The 18,035-nt window shown below is 37.1% G+C and overlaps 2 protein-coding genes across 2 annotated transcripts in view; one reads left to right on the top strand and one right to left on the bottom strand.

The window, feature by feature from the left end:
- LOC101894472 (tyrosine-protein kinase Btk29A) overlaps window positions 1-18,035 on the top strand; it is a 347,714-nt gene that overhangs the window by 159,872 nt on the left and 169,807 nt on the right. The window lies entirely within an intron of this gene.
- On the bottom strand, window positions 2,943-4,049 carry LOC101896800 (retinol-binding protein pinta-like). The gene is made up of 3 exons (XM_005175905.4): window positions 3,710-4,049; window positions 3,277-3,643; window positions 2,943-3,220 (listed from the first exon to the last, which is right to left on the bottom strand). The coding sequence occupies exons 1-3, from the start codon at window positions 4,018-4,020 to the stop codon at window positions 2,960-2,962; spliced, it is 939 nt and encodes a 312-aa protein (XP_005175962.1). The 5' UTR covers window positions 4,021-4,049; the 3' UTR covers window positions 2,943-2,959.

The raw sequence follows: 18,035 nt of genomic DNA, 5'->3' as shown, positions 1-18,035 counted from the left end.
TCGAGGTCGGAGATGGGCAACATCAGTCCACTCCTAATGGTTCCTCTCCCACAAAACGTTAACATTTTCAAGGAAAATATTTTACTTCAAAAAGTATCATCCGATGTTGTTCAAAATATGCAAAAGAGCAAAAAAATAAATTAAACCGAGTGCTCTTTCCGATCGTTGGAATAATAATTATACTTACTCAATACCAATGCTTTCTTCAGTGTCCGTTTATTGTAAATTTCCAATCACATAGGAACTTTATTCAAAATTTAGTATGTGTGGCCTCAAGGTACTCGATTAAAGGATATAGTAATATTTATACCTAGAAAGGGTATATATCATTTGATGCGAACAAAACATGCCCCATTGAAATAACGGTTTTAGATCCTCTTGGGACCAATACTGTTTCAGGACATTTGGAGTCGACCTAGCGATGTCCGTTCGCTCCTTCTAGTACATCCTCCATAAAAGGTCGAAATTTTCAAAAATAATTTAACTGCACAGAAAGGGAAAGGATAGTCCGATTTTGCTCAAACTTTGCATATAATAATTTTTGCATTAGTGCTAGGTCGGCTGCGAAAATAGACGATCCCCAAATAACACACATCACAATATTTTTATTTACTCAAGGCCTGGTGTGACGATGGAATATATTGGTCCACTCCTTTTGGTACCTCCCCCATAAATAGTCGAAAACTTCAAAAATATATTTTGCTGCACAGGAAGAGAAAGGATAATCCAATTTGGCTCCAACTTTGGAAATCCTAATATTTGCATCGATGCTAGGTCAGGTGCAGAAGTGGACAACATCTGTCCACTCCATCCAGTACCTCCCCCACAAAGGGTCAAAATTTTGAATAATTATAACTCTTAAAAAATGTGATTTAATATTCCGATTGTCTTCAAATTACACATATCACAATATTTTTTTATTTATTAACCGAAGGTCTGGTGCCTCCCCACAAGGGTTCAACATTTTGAATATCCATGAACCCCATAAAACACGAAATTATTATCCGATTTCATTCAGGCTTGGCATATCTTAATATTCTATCACCACAAGATCTGTTATAAATATGGCAGAGATCGGACCATTTCGTTTGGTATCTCCCCCACATAGGGTCAAATTTTTGAATATCCAAAACGATCAAAAGATCCGAAATAAGCATCTGGTTCTCGTCATATTTCACATATCCAATTTTTTCTACCAAACCCAAAATCTGCTGTGGAGATGGGAAATATCGGTCCACTACTTCTGGTACTTCCAAGGGGTCAAAATTTTGAATATCCATGAAGCTCATAAAACGTGAAATTAACATCCGATTCCGTTCACACTAGGATATTTCTATCAACAACAAATCTGTTATGTAAATGGTAAAGATCGGACCATTCCTTCAGGTACCTCCCCCACAAAGAGTCAAAGTTTTGAATAACCTATACGATTATAAAATCCGAAATAAGCATCCGGCTCACTTCATAATTCGCACATCCCAATATTTCTACTACCATTAAATTTTTATGTGAAGCTGGGATATATCGGTTCACTCCTTGTGGTACCTCCCCCACAAGAGGTTAATATTTTAAATAGCCATGAAGCTCAAAAAACTTGAAATTAACATCCGATTCCATTCAGAATTGGTACATCTCAATATTTCTATCAACATAAAATCTGGAATAAAAGTGGCAGAGTTCGGACCATTCCTACTGGTACCTCCCCCACAAAAGGTCAACATTTGAATAGCCAAAACGATCATAAAATACGAAATACTTCATATTTCACACGTCCCAATATTTCTACTAATACAAAATATGCTGTGAAGACGGGATATATCGGTCCACTCCTTTTGGTACCTCCTCCTCAAATTGTCAAAATTTGGAATAGCCATAAAGCTTATAAAATGCAATATTATCACCCGATTCCATTCAGACTTTGTACATCTCAATATTTACATCAAACCAAGATATGTTGTAAAGATGGTTGAGATGGGACCATTTTTCTTCAACCTCCGACACAAATGGTCCAAATTTTAAATAACCAAAAATTTTGAATAAACAAGAAACAAAGCGAAATAAGCACCCAACTCTCTTCAAATTTCACACATACAAACATTTTTCCTAACACAAGATCTGTTCTTTAGATGATGTATATCTGGCGAACCCATTCTGGTACCACACCCACAAAAGGTCACAATTTTCAATACTTTTAGCTGTCATAACTTGCGAAACAAGTCATCGATTTCTCTTCAATATTGTTATCTGTATTAGATGAAATGTGAAAATGGTCGAATGGTCGGTCGACATTTTCTAAAAAATATCACATATCTCATATATAGTCCAAACCTGGCACGTCGCAATATTTATGTCATATTTATTTAAGTCCGATACGAAATGGACAATATTGGCCCATTCCTTTGGAACAGTAGTCGGAATATATTTAATTAATCGAACATTGGCTGAGGGTATACACATGACAACACCGGTATTGGTAGCAGAGACGTACTGAGGGAGTTGGGTCTGTAGACGAAACCTTTTTTCTGACTTTTTTGTGTACATTTTAAGTGAAAAAGTTAATATTTTACTAGTTTTACTATTTGGTACTTTTCGTACTCTTTAGTACCAATTTCCAAGATCACATACAAATTCTGCATATAAAAAATTAGAGCTCCAGCTAATATCTCAAAGTGATCAATACCAATGGTAACCTTTTGGCACTATTTGTACTCTTATGTACGATTTTGAATTTTTTTCTCCAAATGTTGTTTATACATGAATAGAACATATAATACCGATGGTACCTTAGTTAGCAACATTTAGCACCTTTTTCTGCTATTATTTCAGATTGGCCAATGCCAACGGTAACATAATTGGTATAATTTTCCACCTTCTGAAGTTTTGGTACAAATTTCCGATTCCCTGTGAAAAATCTTTATTTTATTTTTTGTTTGTCAAATTTATTTTCTCCCCTCCAATTTCAATCCACTTCAATCTTCCTAAACGAACCGCACAGGCCAAACATGCTATCAAAATCTATGGGATTTCCGGGCCTCAAACTTTCATCTGTACCATATTGGGCATTTTCTTTGAAATAATCTCGATATTCATCCCAGACTTTGTGATAATCGGCAGCAACCTGGGCTAGAGAGCCATTTTCCCCTCCATATTCCTGGGGCATGTACTTAAGGGGTACCAATTCCTGTAGCTTGTGCAGCGAGTCCTTGGTGTAGATGTGAATCTGAAAAACATAATTTTTTATGAGATTCGATAATTCAGAAAACCTTTATCTCCTACCCTCTTCCTCAGCTTCTCGGAGACCAAAGGTAGAATAATTTTAAAAAACTGCTCCGCCACCACCGATACATTGATGAAACACCAAGCTTTTATGCGCAACGGCAGAGCTTTTTCAAAATAGGCCACCTGTCGTTTTATGATACTCGGAGTGAATTGCAGGAAATGGCCGGCGGTACCACTAAAATCTGCAACATAGAAGAGGCCATTTATGCAGGCATGGGGGTCATTCAGCATCATGACCTGATGCATGACATTACAGGGCAACATGACATCTTCAACTCGGAATTTGTCGATGTTGTAATTCATGCGAAAGAAGACGAGGCGGGGACCGGAATCATGCAGCAACTTGGGCAGGGGGAGAAATACTCTGAAATTATACGAAAGGGAGATTTTATTTTTAAATTAGAAAAATATTTCAAGATCTTCCTCTCACCCCACATTGTGAACCTCCCGAAATCTGGGATTATCCAAATCATAGCACGCCGTCATTTCGGGATATTTTGAGGTTATGGTATAGAAAAAATCCAATTTCTCCTTGGCCCTTTCCAGGCTGTATTTACAACCCCTCAAATACTGTATCAGCCATTGATCATCGGTGCGGGCCTTTAAATGCGGCTGCTGTTCGATCCATGTCTTAAGGGCCAACAAATCATCAGGAATTCTTGCTGGTACCTCTCCCAGCTCTTCTATGGCAATTTTTTGCAATTCCTCACTTAGAGGTTGAATATCCACAGCACCATTCATTGTCGATCTGCAATGCCATACATCTATCTAAAAACTAAATTGCCTATAACATTTGGAGTGACAAATTTCAAACGAATTTGAAAAAGAAAGAAAAGCTGTGTTTTTTTTATTATTTGTCAACATTTGGTTGGAAGTTCCATTGAAATTCGAAACAGCTATGTCAACACCACTTGAGGTACGCGAGACAGATATTTCAAAATTCATATTTCTTTTATACATTTCAATGAACTTCGTTTGTATTTTTTGCAAAGAATATAGGCAGAATGTGCTTTTGATGAAGACAAAAGAAATATGGAATAACTAATTACTACACCCCCACCCCTCTTTGAAAATTGGTAAAGAACAGATCCACATTTTGGCCTCAGGGACAGTCGGTACAAAGAGATTGATTTTACATCTAGAACTAATATACTTTTTTACCCATCTAAAGCTACTTGAGAAAATATGTAAAGAATCTAATCTAAAGGACCCTCAGAATATTTAAAAACAAGTTAACAAGTATCAGTCGGTTTTGCCGACAGATGCATAGCCTCAGCCAATGTTCGATTATTTAAATATATTTTGACTTCGTTATGATTATTCAAATTCTTGATTCTTGACCCTTTAAGGTTAAGGTTTCGAAGGAATGGGCCAATATTTTCCATTTCCTCTCCGACCTACACAATTATGATATAAATATAGCGAGGTTCCTGGTTTGGTCTATATCGACTACTTCCTTCACTTAATTTAAGGTATGCAATAATTTTCAGAAGAGGTAAAAATGTGCGTGAGGTACCAGATGAAGTCTACCGAAGTATTTCATTTTCATACTTCATCCCATACAGATACAGGGCGAGATGAAAAATCTTCAACAAAGTCAAACCCCATAATTTTTAATTTTTTTTTTTTAATTTATTGAATGAAAGGAAAAAATGTCGGAAATAGCATCAATTTTTAGAATAAGTTTAGATTTGTTCGAATTGGTCACCTTTGGCACGAATTATGGCCTTCAAGCAGCCAATGAAACCATCACACGCAACCCGAATGTTACTCTGCAGTATTTTAACCCATTCCCGGCGAAGCACTTGCCTGAGGTGATCGACACTGGTATTTTTTAGAGCCAACCTTGCTTTCCAAAATACTCCAGACACAACAGTCCAACGGATTGGTATCCGGAGATTTTGGTGGCCATTGTGCGCTGGAAATGAAGCCAGGAGCCTAATTTTGTAACCATTCTTGGATGGCGCGTGCTGAGTGCGATGGTGCTGAGTCCTGTTGGAATGTCCAAGGTCTGCGGCCAAAATGTTTGCGTGCCCAAGGCTTTAATACACCCTCCAGAATATTTTCGAGATATTGTTCGACATTTATTCTGATGCCACGGTCGATTAATATGAGCGGAGAGCGACTATCGGCTGTTATGGCGGCCCACACCATCACCATGGCCGGCGCTTGAGTTCTGGTGGCCAACCGAAGGTGCACATTTTCAGCTGACCTCATTGGCAAGTAATCACGATCATTTTATTTGTTTGCAAACCAAATTCGGCAGGTTATCACATTCGGCCAAGCGAAGCAACTCTTTAGCTCTTTTGAGTCTATTTTCTTTCTGTTGCGGTGTAAGTTCTTGCACTTTTTGAAATTTCAATGGCTTCACCCCGAGCTCATTTTTTAATATTCGCCGAATGTAATATTGCGATAAGTTCAGCTCACGAGCCATTTTTCGGGCACTGCGACGCGGGTATCGATCAAGTCGCTTCTTTATTTTTCGAACCATTTCTGCTGATGTTGCTGTTTTCTTTCGTCCACTTCCTTGACGTCGGGCTACCACTACCAGTATCACTGTAACGAGCGATGGTATGAGACCCGAAAGATTTATTCACATTTAAATGCTGAAGTGCTCCAGCGATAGCCACTTGTGGTTTTCCAGCCAAATATAAAGAAATCACACTATCACGCTTGAATTCCATCACGAATAACTTTTTTCCTGGAAAATTCTCACCGAAATGCTTTTGTACGCTTGTAAACAATATAATGAGCTGTCACTGGAATAATTTGAACAGCTGTCGGACGAGTGGCTTAGAAGTAACAGCAGTCTGAAGTTGGTTGTAGTTTTTTCATCTCACCCTGTATAACAGGTCTTTTGTTGATAGAAATATTGAGGTGTGCCAAGACTGAATGGAATCTGATGTTAATTTCGCGTTTTATGAGCTTCATGGTTATTCATTATTTGGACCCCTTGTGGGGTAAGCCGATATATTCCATCTACACAGCAGATCATGTGTTAGCAGAAGTAATGGGATTTATGAAATACGAAGAGAACTGGCTGCTTATTTCGGATCTCTTTGGTTTTCCAATATTTAGACCCTTTGTAGGGGGGAGGTACCAGAAGGAAGGGTTCCCTCTCTACCATTTTAATAACAGATCCAGTGCTGATAAAAAATTGAGATGTACAAAGTCTGAATGGAGTCGAAAGTTGATTTCGAGCGCCATGATATTAAAAATTTCGATCCTTTGTGGGGGAGGTACCAGAAGAAATGGTGCGATCTCTACAATCTTTACAACATGTTTTGTATTGTGCGGGAGATATTTATGAAGTGGACCCCTTGTGCGGGAGGTACTTTATGAAGTGGGCCGATATTGTCCATCTCCGTACTCGATCTAATTTTGATATAAAATATTGCGATGCAGCAAGTTTGGACCAAATCGGATACTCACTTCGAGAGTTATCGTGCGCACCAGACGGACAGACGGACGGACATCTCTAGATCGATTCCAAACGTCTGGTAACGGATATGGTCCAAACCTAGGTTCTAAAATCGTTATTTCGATGAGGCATAGTTTGGCCGTATACCCTCTCTAGCTATATGGCTGAGGGTATAAAAAAAGTTATTATATAAATTAAAAAAAATTCTGACATGTAGCCGTAATAGAACTGAAGCAAGGATAGAAGGACAAAAGTATCCTTTATTGATTCAGTAATTTTATCAAATAAAACATGTAAACCACAGCTTTTTAACTTTTGACTAAAATCTCTCCCTTCTTTCTCCAGCTATAACCCCTTAACTTATCTGTCTTCGAACTATTCCATTTTGCGAGTTTTCCTCTTTTGTCTAAACTTCCTTATTGCACCCGAACCGGGGCAAATGGGGTTTCTGCTCAGTTTAAATTCGTTCGTTTTTAAACAAAACAAAGAGCTGCCTTTGTTTGGCCCTGGCACAGTGCTATGAAACTACATTCAGTGCCACATCCTGACGATTGACTGACTACAACAGATTCATTTGAAAATTTAGCATTAAATTCGTAACGAAGTGTTAAAGTGTTCAATAGGCCGGAACTGTTACGGCTGGTGGGCAGATAAGGCCGACACAAAGGCAACTGACTAGCTGGCAGGCAGGCAGACAGGCAAACTAGCAGATAACCATATCAGAGCAGGCAGACTGATGTCTATTCATCAGCCAGACTGGACGCCGTTGCAATTAATTTAATGTGAAACGGAGCAGGCAGGAGGAGGAGGCGATTTGTTTATTTACAATTAAATTATTTTCTCGAAGAACTCATCTGTTTAAAGTTGTAAAGTTGTTGTTGTTCTGGTTCTGGAAGTGCTGTTTAAATATTTACTCCAACGAGGACATGATTCATTGCAAATGTTTAACAACAGCATTTCTTGGAGAATTGGGAGGAGGTCGTAAAAAGTCTTCTATTATGAGAAGAAGGTATTTAGACAATCTGAAAAATTGAATCCTCTTCAGTCTCCTATAAAAAAGACCCCTTGGTCTTCTATAAGAAGACCTTTTGGGTCTATGGTGTTCTATAAAAGGACCTTTTGGCCTTTTATGAGCCGGCCTTTAGGTCTTCTATAAAAAGATTTGATTTCCTAAAAAAAAACTTTTTGATTTCCTATAAGAAACCCAATTTGTCCTTTTGGTCTTCTATAAGAGGACCTTTCATCTTCTATAAGAAGACCATTCGACTTTGCTCCAACTTTGCAAATTCCTACATTTGCATCAGTGCTAGGACAGGTGCGAAAATTAACAATATCTGTCCACTCCTTCCATGAAGCTCATAAAATGCGAAAATAACATCCAATCCCATTCAGACACCTCAATATTACCATCAACGCAAGATATGTTATAAATCTGGTACCTCCCCCACATAGGGCCAAAATGAATAACTATAACGATCATAAAATTCAAAATAAACATCCGATTCGTTTCATATTTCACACATCCCATTATTTCTACTAACACAAGATCTGCTGTGAAGATGGAATGTATCGGTCCACTCCTTCTGGTACCTCCCCAAAAAAGGATGAATTTTTTGAATATCCACGAAGCTCATAATTCGAGAAATTAACATACGATTCCATTCACACTTGGCAGAACTTAATATTTCCATCAACACAAGATCTGTTATAAAGATTGTAGAGATCGGACCATTTCTTCTGGTACCTCCCCCACAAACGGTCAACATTTTGAATAACCAAAACGTTAATAAAATCCGGAATAAGCATCCGATTCTGTTCATATTCCCCACATTCCATTATTTCTACTAACTCTAGATCTGCTGTGAAGATGGAATGTATCGGTCCACTCCTTATGGTACCTCCCCCACAAAGGGTGAACATTTTGAATACCAATGAAGCTCATAAAACGCGGAATTTAAATCCGATTCCATTCAGACTTGGTACAACTCAATATTTCCATCAACACAAGATCTGGTATAACGATGGGAGGGATCGGACCATTTCTTCTGGTACCACCTCCACAAAGGGTAGAAATTTTGAATAACAAAAACGATCATAAAAACCGAGATAAGCTTCCAGTTCTCTACAAATTTCACACATCACATTATTTCTACTAACACAAGATCTGCTGTGAAGATGGGATATATCGGTCTTCTGCTTCCGGTACCTCCCCCACAAAGGGTGAACATTTTGAATACCCATGAAGCTCATAAAACTCGGAATTAACATTCGATTCCAGTTAGACTTGGTATCTTTCAATATTGTCATCTACAAAAGACCTGTTATAAGGATGGTGGAGATCGGACCATTTCTTCTGGTACCTCCCCCACAAAGGGTCAACGTTTTCAATAACCAAAGCGATCATAAAATGCCGAATAAGCAATCGGTTCTCTTCATATTTCACACATCCTATTATTCTTACTAACACAAGATCTGCTGTGAAGATGGGATATATCGATCCACTCCAGTTGATACCTGCCCCACAAAGGGTTAAAATTTTGAATATTTACGAAGCTCATAAAACGCGAAGTTAATATCCGATCCCCTTCAGACTGGTACATCGCATTATTTCCATCAACACAGGATCTGTTATAAAGTTGGTAGAGATCGGACCATTCCTTGTGGTACCTACCCCACAAAGGGTCAAAATTTTGAATAACCAAAACGATCATAACAGCAAGCATCCGGTTCTCTTCGTATTTCCCACATTGCAATATATCTACTGACACAAAAACTGGACTGATGAAGGAATATGACAGACCACTCCTCCTGGTACCTCCCCCACAATGGGGTCAAAATTTGGAATAATTATATATTTTATTAAATCTGAAATAAGCACCCGATTCTCTTCAAATCGGACACATCCCAATATCTTCATTAACGCAAGGTCTGATGTGGAGATGGGAAATATCAATGCACTCCTTCTGGTACCTCCCCCACAAAAGATCGAAATGTTCAAAAATCAATTTTATTGCACAGAAAAGGAAAGAATCATCCGATTTTGCTTCAACTGTACAAATCTTGAAATTTGAATCAGTGCGAAAATGGACAATATCGGTCCACTCCATCATATATCTCCCCCACAGAGGGTAAGGATTTTGAAAATGTTATAACACTTATAAAATATGGTGTAAGGGTCCGATTGTCTTCAAATTGCACGCATCACAATATTTTCATTAACCCAAGGTGTGGTGTGAAAAAGGAATGTATCGGTCCACTCCTTCTGGTACCTCCCCCACAAAGGGTAAACGTTTTCAATATCTAAAACGATTATAAAATCCGAAATAAACATCTGGTTCTCTTCATATGTCACATGCCAATATTTCTACTAACACAAGATCTGGTATGAAGATGGTTAAAAGGCTAAAATTTTTGAAAATTCATGAAGCTCATAAAACGTGAAATTAATAATCGAATATTGGCTGAAGGTATACAGGGTTACCCATATTCGACGGACCTTTGGGCCCTTTGGGCTCATTCCAATCGACGAGGCTTGTCCGCAGGCAACATTCTTTGCGTCAATTGAATTTTGTACGGAAACAAATACAAATCAATGCGAATAATCCGTTTTAAAGTGGACCGAGCCATGCCCAACTGCTGAGAATGGCGTTTTTGGGATGTTCTTGGGGCACGATATTCTCGGCCGATCGCCTTGATCGACTTTTATATGGCCTCTTCGGATTAGAATGAGCCTTACCAGTCGAAAATTTTTCGTATAAACGCTTAATGGTGTTCTTAGAAGGCGCACTTCTCACATTCATGGTAAAAATCTGCTTGGACTGACGCTTCAAACGCGGTATGTCATGGCGTTGCCAAATGGGTCCGTCGAATATGGGCAACCCTGTATATATATTGGCAAATCCGACTGATCCTTTTACTTGTTTCTTATTTTATTTATTTATTTTTTTATTTAATTTTTGTTGAAATCTGCTTCGCAAAATAATAATTTGCAGATCCTATCTTCATAACCACGGCTCCTATATATTTGCTTTTCTTTTCTTCTTCAAAGTAATTCTTTGCAAAAACCCCCACCCTGGCAACGACCTCGAACCTCCTCTCAACCATTTCTTCCCCCCTTTCCTTTTTTATGTTGGCGTTCAACACCATGGAAATGTGTTACAAAACTCCTCCCCATGCAAAGCCAATGAAATTTGGAATGAGAAATTATCGCAAATAAATGTTGGCGCAAACTATGCTCCACCACTTTGCTGTGGCGGGAAAGTAAGGGGCTGGGGAGAACCACGGAATGGGTGTTGTCACCACAACAACGATGTAATTGCATTCATTATCAAATAAAGCAGCCCCATTCCTACCCCATTTTTTCTTGGAAATAAACTCTGCAAATAAATTGGAATTAAGTCAGTGGTGGTGGTGGAGACCCTGTGCGACATTGATTTATGGGAGCATTGCACTTTGTCAACAACGACAACAAGTCGTAACGAATTTAAAGAAACATAAAAAATTCCAAAAGAATTAATTCCCAGGAAATTGAGAAAGATTGTTTTTCCGTGGAAAAATCCTTACAAAGTGAAGTAGGGGTTTCTGGGGAAATTAGGGTTATTAAGTCGGATAAGTTTCTTATAGGGGAAAGAAGTCTGGAAACTGGAATTATTTGGAATATCTGTAGAAAGGCTCAATCAAAAATGTTTCTATCCACATTCTGAAGATTGTTGGAAGAATTCTTCTATTGAACCGCTGGGCAGGTCCTTCCTCCAGTATCGGACCTTGGAAAATCTTGATTGAAGATCTTCTAAGACTGAATGAAGCTATTCTATCGAAAAAAACAGTGTAAACAGAATTCACATAAGAGCAACAGAAAGTACTTCTAAGACTTCCCTGGCATAGAAGTCCTGTTGAAGTTTTTTTTTTTTTGCCCACAAGGTCCTTTTAGCGATATTTTGGGGGTTTTCTGTCTAGAGAATCCATTTGGTGGGATTTTTTTTTTTGTAGAGGTCATTATGAAGATTACTTATTTGAAGATGACCTCCTAAAAATCTTTAAATAATACAAATCCTTTTAAACTTCTTCTACTTTTAGAAACTCATTTGACGATCTTTAGAAGGCGTTTTGTGGTTCTTCCAACTATTTCTCCTTATAATTTTTTTTGGATATGTACTACCCGAAAAATTCCTTTTTGCCATATGAAGGCCACTTGAATGAATTTTTCATTGAAGATTCTTAAGAGGTCTTCTGTCTATAGAAGTCTTTTTAGAGAGGCTCTTTGTGGAATCTTTGATTTGAAATTTCCAAAAAAAAGTCAAATTTTAAATCCTCCAGAAGTTTGGGAAAGATTCCATTTGATTTGATAAATAAAAGAGTCAGGTAATTGGCTGACGAACAGTCTTAAAGATTCATCAACGCCAAGACGAAGCGGTTAATGTTAGAATCTTGAAATTTTAGGTGAGCATCACTCTTGGTCCGAAGGTGTCAGATAAGGCTGGGTTTTTGGATATTCATACTAGAACGGTACGAAAAGTATTAAAACGTACTAAATATGGTTTTATTTGTATTTGAAGAAATTATGAAAAAAATCTCACGCGATAAAAAAAAAAGACAAAATATAACAAAAATATCCACTTTTTTTTCGATTTTCTTTTAAATGTTATCCTTTTCTGACAAGAGGCCATTCCGAATTTGTGAGAATTGTCAAAATTCGTCTAGCCGTTCTTGAGTAATAAGCGATCTGACTAACATCCTCTTCATTGATGTATGAGATTGTATATACAGGGTGAGATAAAAAAACGGCAATAAAATCAAACGCCATAATTTTTAGATTTTTTAAAATTTTATGAAAATGTCGGAACTATTATTAAATTTTAGAGTAAGTTTAGATTTGTTCGAATTGGTCACCTTTGGCACGAATTATGGCCTTTAAACGGCCAATGAAACCGCCACACGCTGCCCGAATGTTGTTCTGCGGTATTTTGACCCATTCCCGGCGAAGCGCTTGCTTGAGGTGATCGACACTTTGGAATTTTTTAGTGCCAACCTTGCTTTCCAAAATACTCCAGACACAATACTCCAACGGATTGGAATCTGGAGATTTTCGTGGCCATTGTGGGCTGGAAATGAAGCGAGGAATCTCATTTTGTAGCCATTCTTGGGTGGCGTGCCCAAGGCTTTAATACACCCTCCAGTATATTTTTGCGATAATATTCGGTATTTATTCTGAGGCCACTGTCGATTAATACGAGCAGAAGAGAGCGACCATCGGCTGTTATGGCGGCCCATACCATCACCATGGCCGGCGCTTGAGTTCTGGTGCTCAACTGGCATTTATTCTGATGCCACGCTGACCTCTTTGGCAAGTAAACACGATCATTTTGTTTGTTTACAAACTGCTGGACAACGAATGTTTTCTCATCGAAGAAAACCAAATTCGGCAGTTTACAACTTTTCGTACGCCAAGCGAAGCAACTCTTTAGCTCTTTTCAGTCTATTTTCTTTCTGTTGCGGTGTAAGTTCTTGCACTTTTTGCTTTTCAATTGCTTTACCCCGAGCTAATTTTTTAATATTTGCCGAATGGAATATTGCGATATGTTCATCTCACGAACCATTTTTCGGCCACTGCGACGGGTTTCGATCAAGTCGCTTCTTTTTTTTCTGTTTTCTTCGGTCCACTTTCTTGACGTCGGGCTTTTTCTGGCATGGTAACGAGCGATGGTACCAGACACAAAAGATTTATTCACATTTAAATGCTGGAGTGCTCTAACGATAGGCACTTGTGATTTTCCAGCCAAATATAAAGAAATCACACTATCACGCTTGATTTCCATCACGAATAACTTTTTTTCCGGAAAATTCTCACGAAAATGCTTTTGTACGTTTGTAAACAATATAATGAGCTGGCACAGGAATAATTTTAACAGCTGTCGGACAAGTGGCTTAGAAATGACAGCCGTCTGAAGTTGGTTGCAGTTTTTTCATCTCGCCCTGTATTTTATTTTATATGTCTCCCTAACATCAAAAAAATAACTTTTCCTAACTTCAGAAAAATATGAAAAGACCGTAAAAAGTGGTGGTATATTCAAAAAATAATTAAAAAATCTAAAAAATATAATTTATTAAAAACAATTTAAAAAAGAACAGAAAAATTCACTTTCCAAAACCATTGAAGAACTATAGTTAAAAGCTTTTAGCAGAACATATTTTTTTGGCAAAACAAGTACAAAACTTTTTTTTGAAGGCCTCAAAAAATCTGGAAAAAATCCCAAAAATTAGGATAGATCTTCGTCAAGAATCCAAAAAAAAAAAAAAAAAATAATAATAAATTTCTAAAAAAAATCTGAAAAATCCTAAAAAATTAGGACAGATCTTCCTCAAAAATTTACAAATTTTTAGTTACCGAAAAATCTGTGTTTGGATACCGTTTTTTAGAGATTTGGAACAAAGTTGTTGTTTTTGTTTTGTTTCAAATTCTATTAGAATTATATACCTTCGAAAGTCAACCCAAAATTGATGCATGAGTGCCTTCAACAAAATCTTGAAAAATCTCTACTTGAAAGATCTGTAAAATACGAAAAACTGTCTGCTTTAAAGTCCACCCAAAATTCAATATTTGTCATGTTCATTGAAGTTTATTTGAAAAAATTAATTTTACGTCCTGATAGTAGAAGTTTTTTTGGATACTAAAAACAAATTATTGAAGATTCGGGAAAAACTGTATTTAAAGTCCTCGCAAAAATCAAAATAGAATTTATCAGTACTAATCAATGTCTATCTCCTCCAACTTCAGTAGAATTCCCCCACACCCGAGACTATCACATAAAAACTGTTGCACAGTGTAATCGGCAACTGATTATGTATTTTTCCGATCTTTGTGAGGTGTAATGTCCTTTATTTGTCATATTCCTCTGACAATTAGTGTGGATTGGGAAACATTACATGTCATTCAAATTTCCCGTCCCTCTATGTTAACTCAGCCTAAAACCGATTACTCAATAATTCGCATATTTTCACAATTTTTACGCCACTAATCGCCGACGAGCACTACAAGTTCAATGCACGTGCGCGTTAAATTATCGCAACAAACTACCGCACTCGTCGTCGTCATCGTTGCCAGCACATACTCTCATTATTGGCTTTGTTCTATTTTTGTTGTTGTCGTTGCCTTATTGCCAGCACCTCAAGTCGTAGTTTGAGCTCGATACTATCTATGTACATACGATGTCGACGAGTACAAGTGGTATTGTTTAGCTCTCATTTAACTACGTACGAATGGTGGACCAACAAATGACAACAAGAACGAGTAAAGAAAGTCCTAAAGTCGGGCGGGGCCGATTTTATGATACCCTACACCACTTTGTTAATTTAGTTGAGTTCCACATAACAATTAAAAGTTTTTATGGGAGAATTCAATCATACACCCTCTGGTTATAATTATAATTTAAAATTAAAAGGACTAAATATGCCGTAGCATTTGTATCTTTTAAATTCGGACTTTGGTGCAAAATTAATTTGAAATCAGATAATCGCGAATCGCGATAAAATTTGGCAAATATATTTCTGAGCTGCATATTACGGCTGTGGGTAACAAATACAATAAATCGGATTAACAATATATATGGGAGCTATAGCTATATCCGATCTTCACCAAATTTGGCATACTACCTTCTAGACTCAATTCGGTCGTATGTGCCAAATTACATCCCATTTGGGCAAATATTAGACGTTTGGTGCACAATAAAAGGTACATCGGACGAAGTTATATATGGGAGCTATATCCAAATCTGATATCTGATCTGATTCAGGCCTAATTTAGTTGTATGTGCAAAATTCCATACTATTCGGGCTAATATTACACGTTTGGTGCACAATAAAAAACAAATCGGACGAAGATATATATGGGAGCTATATCTAAATTTTTACCGATTATCTCCAATTTCAATAGGGTTCGTCCATAGGCCAAACAAATGTTGTTTGGAAAATTTCATCTCAATCGGATAATAAATGCGACCTGCATTTTGTTCACAAGAATACATGGACAGACAGACGGACGGACTGACGGACTGACATGCATAAATCAACTCAGAAAGTGATTCTATGCAGATCATCTAAAGGAACTATGGGTCTATCTCGTTTCCTTTTGCCTGTTACAAACAAATGCAAAAAGACATAATACCCTGACCACCTAGTGGTGTAGGTTATAAAAATACTACTTTTCGTGTATCCAGTCTATGAAAGAAATACCTACTCTCTTAAAAAAAGTAAACGACAAAATAAAATTAAACACTAAAAATTAACTTCCAAAACACCTGAAAAACAAGTTTTGAGTTTTCGGTGGCTCCACTGCTCAGTGACTCCACTCTCTATGAAGAGTTTAGTTTTATTAGATGGAGATGAAGTAGAGAGGCTGTCTAAATGAAATATAAGTCTCAATAATTTTGAGAATGGGTTAAGAGATCAATTTTCTAAAGAGATTACAGTAGAATTAAAAAAAAGAGATTTTTTAAGAAAGTATGTTATAGACAGTGATGTCAATTGTACCAGTAGACAAAAGCGGTCATAAAGACAATTATAGTGTCTTCGGAAAGTTGATTATTGATAACAACACTGTGGCGCAAAATTCAACTTTTTTCGATAATTTCGGGGAAAATCCAGTAAGCTATGAATGTATGAATATGAGCTAAAACAAGTTAAAAATATCTGTCGGTTTTGCTGACAGATGTATACCCTCAGCCAATGTTCGATTATTGGAATATATTTTGACTTGTGTTATGTTTATTCAAATTTTTGACCCTCTATGGAGTAGGTTCCGAAGGAATGGACCAATATTGTCCATTTCGTATCGGACCTAAATAAATATAATATAAATATTGCGACGTGCCAGGTTTGGATTATATCGACTACTTCCATCACTTTATATGAGATATGTGATCATATTAAGAAAATTTTACAATGTTCGTGAGTTACCAGATATAGACGACCGAAGTATTTCATTTTCATACTTCATCTAATACAGATAAAAAAATTGGTATGGGGAAAATTGCAAGAAAATCGAACATTTATATCGAATTTTATTCGACATCATAAATTCCGATAAATTCCATATTCATATCTGGTTTCTGATTGAGAGAAATATTTGTATGTACCAAGTTGTAAAAAATCGCTGATTTGTTAAGCAAGTTACGATAGATGTATTGAAAATTGAACCCTTTGTGGATGAGGTACCAGGAGGGATTGGCAGATATCTTTCATCTTCACAACAGATCTTGTGTTAGTTTGAATGTTTGTATGTGTGCAATTTGAAGAGAGTTGGATGATTTTTTCGCTTTCTTGAAACGTTTTGTTTTTCAAAATCTTGAACCCTATGTGGGAGAGGAGCCAGAAGTAAAAGTCCGACCTCTACCTTTATCTTTATAACAAATCTTGTGTTGATGGAAACATTGAGATATACCAAGTCTGAATGTAATCGGATGTCAATTTCGCGTTTTATGAGCTTCATGGATATTCAAAATGTTGACCCTTTGTGAGAGAGGTATCAGAAGGAGTGGACCGATATATCCCATCTTCACACCAGACCTGCGGTTGATAAAAATATTGTGAGATGTGAAATTTGAAGATAATCGGATGCTTATTTCGGGTTTTTTTTTTGTTATTGAAAACTTTGACTTTTTGTGGGGGAGGTACCAGAGTAATAGTCCGACCTCCACCATCTTTATAACATATCTTGTGCTGATGGAAATATATTCAAATGATTGATCCTTTGAGGGGGAGGTACCAGAAGGAGTGGACCTATATTGCCCATCTCCAAACTCGATCTAAGTTTGATAATAATATTACGATATTCCAAGTTTGGGCCAAATCGGATACTCCCTTCAAGAGTTATCGTGAGCACCAGCCAGACAGATGGACGGACGAACGGACATCGCTGGATCGATTCCACATGTCCTGAAACGGATTTGGTCCAAAGAGACCTAGGATCTTAATCCGTTATGAGGCAAGTTTTGACCGTATCAAATGATACAGCCATATGGCTGAGGATATAATTAGGGACATTTTTTGTCTTTTTTTGGGAACATTGATGCAATATTTTTTTCGTATGCAATGGAAATGGAAATTTCTTTTCCTTTCCTTTTGTCTTTAACGTCATACTTCTAATATGATGCCTTTTTGGAGATTTTTGCACAAAATCACTGGAGTAAGGCATTAACCGTAAAATAAATTTATAAATGCATAATTTTGAATGAAATTTTTTTAAAAACTATTATACCTAGAGTTATGATTTATTTTAAGATTTATTGTGAATTTTTGTGTAGAATATTTCTTCCTTTGACACGTTTTGCCTTAAAAGAAA

This window comes from Musca domestica, unplaced genomic scaffold (assembly GCF_030504385.1).
Source record: "Musca domestica strain aabys unplaced genomic scaffold, Musca_domestica.polishedcontigs.V.1.1 3, whole genome shotgun sequence".
Lineage (NCBI taxonomy): Eukaryota > Metazoa > Arthropoda > Insecta > Diptera > Muscidae > Musca > Musca domestica.
Note: the sequence above shows the minus strand (reverse complement) of the source record. Positions and strands in the feature narration are given on the sequence as shown.

Coding starts and splice junctions, on each gene's coding strand:
- LOC101896800 (XM_005175905.4), bottom strand. CDS start 4,020: ATGAATGGTGCTGTGGATATTCAACCTCTAAGTGAGGAATTGCAAAAA. Junction 3,644..3,709: donor CGGGAGGTTCACAATGTGGG/GTGAGAGGAAGA, acceptor GTATAATTTCAG/AGTATTTCTCCCCCTGCCCA. Junction 3,221..3,276: donor CCGAGAAGCTGAGGAAGAGG/GTAGGAGATAAA, acceptor TATGTTTTTCAG/ATTCACATCTACACCAAGGA.